Consider the following 3,861-nt stretch of genomic DNA (forward strand, 5'->3'; position numbering starts at 1 on the left):
TGTGATTGATTGGTTTCGTCTTGTATCCAGATGACTAGGAGAAAAAGTTCTATCCTACACAATTATCTGCTAACATTCACTTATTTTTCCACTTAGAAGCTTATTTTACGCACTGAATTGCGTGCTAAATTAATAAAAATTACTGGTAAAAAAAACACACATTTGGATCGATATTTTTATGTGAGGATCGATCCTTTTCGATACCACGTCAGTATCAATAGTATCGATACTTCAGGATCCATCCGCCCACCTCTAATTTGAAGCAGTTTGTCTATGAGTTTTACTCACCGCCTGCGGTTCCAACGCACGACCGTGAACCTTTATCGTTGGGACTGCTAAATCCGGCGTCGAACTGGTTCTTGTTTATAAAACAATCATCGTCGAAATGCAGGGAACAAACAAAGTCCTGTGACTGCAGCGAGCACAGCGCTTAGATGAGGTACTGCTTTCGCTCTCTCGCTCTGGTCTACAGGTGCGCGCGCGCCCTTCCGGGAGAAGTGTCCTTAGGACCCATATAAGGAAATTCCACCTCATCTGACGTAACACACGCCCATACTCGAAAAAAAACTTTCCGAAACTTGTGACAAACCAGAAGGAGCATTTTTGGTACAGAAATACTCCATCAAACGTACAACTTAATTTTTGAAACTTTGTCCATGTTTAGCATGGGAATCCAACTCTTTAACAGTGTAAAAAACTCAGTATGCATGAAATAGCATTTCACCCCCCCTTTAATCAGATCTCATTATCGTTAGTTTTTATCATAGAAACACCGAATGATCTGAAGCACCGCCACCAGTCCATATTTGTGTTTAATATGACAAATATGCTTTTTTACATGGTAGCAACAACATTTAGTTATAATTTATTGTTATATTATAAAAATGCTTAATTGACTTATGTTTCTTAGACGCTCAGTTGTTCTTTCAAATTGCATACCATATGAATGTTTTTGAGCACGTGCAAATGTAACCCCTCACTGATTCCTTCTTTCGACCTCTTTCGTCACACAGAGACGTATTAGGCTGAGCTCACCCATCCCGTGTTTACTGTGAATATGTTAAATTACACCAAACAGACATAAATACAGCTCATCCGGTCATGTAACATTCTCCTCAACAGCTTGCATAAAAACTGTTTCACCAATTCAACAAACAAAACATCACGTTTTTTTGTAATCAAGAGCTTAGTTTTCTTTTTAATTCTTTTCTGAACACAGACAACGTAACATCATACAAACATTAGTACATCCTACCTGGGAATATGTGAAATGACACCAAACAGACATGAAATACAGCTCATCAGGTCATGTAACTGTCAAAAATAAATATACAGTAAATTGCATGTGAAAATAAGCAAAGAGAGATACAAAGGATACCATGTGCTCCTAATGTACTCAATGCCGAGTTTGGTATAAAACATCAATTATCCATCAACTCTATACTCTACAAATAAGTTGAGTGAACTTAACAGCTAATGTTACCTAAACTTAACTGAGTCAATGCAACAAGATGACTTGACTAAGTCAAGGTGTGTCAACAAATCATTTTTTACAGTGACACCTTTCTTCTCTCTAGCGACGGCCCTGCTGATGCCTTTTTTTTTTTTTTGGGATAAATTAAGTATAACCATTCAGTAATACTGAAAGCCTGCAAATGACCTTATTATTATTGTATATACCACTGATTAACAATTAAATACTTTTAATTTTAAATGAACAATGTTCACGTAAATCCCACTGGGTCAAGGGCTCAACTAAAACAAAGAGTAATCACGATAGTCATGACATCGTATGAAACATTTTCAATAAAACAGCAACAGTGACTGAGCTAAACCTCTTGTTAATTCTTAATTAGAACTTCTGTAGACGAATGACAGAAATAAAGTCACTTTCAACAAAGTGCTTAGCTAAAAGATTTTCTCTGAAGACCTTAAAATGAAACAATTAGTCAAAAAATGACAACATTAAAATACAGATAAACAGGGCTCATGAAATGCTTTTATTAAATGTCAGATTAAACATTTGAAGTTGATACGATAAAATACATCATGTAATCACGTTTTAACAAATCACAATAATCTCTATTACTAGATTACTCAAAGTATGAAGAGATGTAAATATTTTGTAACAGAATCAGAAAAGATTATTCGAAAAGACGATGCTGAGTATATATTTCCCCTGTTAAAAAGAAAGGGGCAAAGAACACTTTGAAATGAAACAGATGAAGACATGTTCAAACAAAACGATTAAATGTAGAACACTTGATACATTGCTGGTAAAATCAGATAAAGACCAGGCAAGAACAATCTGTCTTGACATTACAGAGGAGATTCTTTAGTCTTCACTTTGATATCAGTGTAAGTGACGCCTTTGTATGTGCCCTTGGTTTCATACGCAAACACACTGCCGTTCCTGCAGGTCATCTTCACTGTGCCAGCGTAAGGCAGGTCAAAAGCGGCTCTGCCAATAGTGATTGAAACATCCAGCTTCTTCCATGGTGGCACATCTACATTGGTAGTCAGAGTTTCGGTTTTCTCATCTGTGTTCTCCTGACCATAAGTGCTTTCAGATCCAACACTGAAACTGAATCCTGCAGTAACTTCAGCAACCACTGGAATCCCAGCCTTCACAGACATACTAAACGTCGCAGTAAAACTATTTCTCGTAGACCATGAGGATTTTTTGGTCACCTTCTTTGAGGATTCGATTTTTTGTTGTTGTGTGGTGGAGGAGTCGTTCCTGAAATGGGCGGATTTGATTTCTTCTACCGTCACCTGTGGTATCAGTTGGTGGAGAGTGGGATAGTGGACATCGGTGAGAACCGTCGATTCAACTGCATTGATAAACATGAATCCCATGCTGTCAATGTCGGCACCACCTTTTCCTACAACTCCCAAACAATATCCAGAGCCGACATCCATGGGATATTCTGTTTTTAAACCCCAGCTTGTCATCTTTGCAAAGAACTCTCCCCCTAGACTGGTCTTGAATTTGATGGCTCCAAGACGTGATCCTTCTCCGTTCCCCCACAGAGTAAGCGCGGTGAAACACTCACCAGGCTGGAACGTATACTCTTGATGCGATCCAGATGACTGTCCAAAGGTTTCATTTCTCCCATCTGTAAGCCAGACCCTGACACCCCTAACCTGCCATTCTCCCACCCACACCCAGATCTTCTCCAAACTGGCACCATTGCTTTCACCAGTACATGAAAATGGACCACCTCCGTTTCCACCGACTGTATGCAGAAGTGTTGACATCCTTGAAGAAATTAGATCTGAAAAGTAATTACAAGATTAATTAACACCAGAAATCAGGTTTTTTTAATGTATTCTAAAATTGTATTTTTAACTCAAATCCCTTTTTTTCTTATTCCGTGATTCACAGAAATTTGGATTTGTTTTTATTTCATCTGCACATAAAAGTTTCACCATTTATTACTAGCCCTGTATAAACTTACTGCAAATTTCAAGCCATTAGCTACATGAATTGCATCTTAAATGCTCACTGACATATACTCACATGAATGACTTTAGTCTGAAGAACTCAAGAATAGCTCGTCTGGTACAAGTCAGGAAGATGAGTTGTGTTTGACTGAGATGTGTTTGATTGGGCTGCTGCTTAAATAGAGCTCCAAAGGGGATGGGCGGTTACAAGTGACATCATTATTTTGATTATGCAACACTCAATTAATTTGCATCTCTTGCAGGTCATAACAAGCAACTAATGTATGTGGCAAATTAAGTTTGTGGTTTCTGTGACCAAATAGTCTAAAGAGTGGAAATGTCAGTTCACTGGCCCTGAGCTTGTTCTAAGTTTCTGTGCCTGTGCTCGGTCCATGCATTTTCAAGCAACGTTTT

The 3,861-nt window shown here is 38.2% G+C and overlaps 1 protein-coding gene across 1 annotated transcript; it reads right to left on the reverse strand.

The window, feature by feature from the left end:
• Positions 1–1,979: 1,979 nt before the first annotated feature.
• LOC311286915 (aerolysin-like protein) lies at positions 1,980–3,597 on the reverse strand. The gene is made up of 2 exons (XM_084403361.1): positions 3,524–3,597; positions 1,980–3,278 (listed from the first exon to the last, which is right to left on the reverse strand). The coding sequence occupies exon 2, from the start codon at positions 3,259–3,261 to the stop codon at positions 2,320–2,322; it is 942 nt and encodes a 313-aa protein (XP_084259487.1). The 5' UTR covers positions 3,262–3,278; positions 3,524–3,597; the 3' UTR covers positions 1,980–2,319.
• Positions 3,598–3,861: the final 264 nt, after the last annotated feature.

This window comes from Rutilus rutilus (assembly GCF_951802725.1).
Source record: "Rutilus rutilus genome assembly, chromosome: 3".
Lineage (NCBI taxonomy): Eukaryota > Metazoa > Chordata > Actinopteri > Cypriniformes > Leuciscidae > Rutilus > Rutilus rutilus.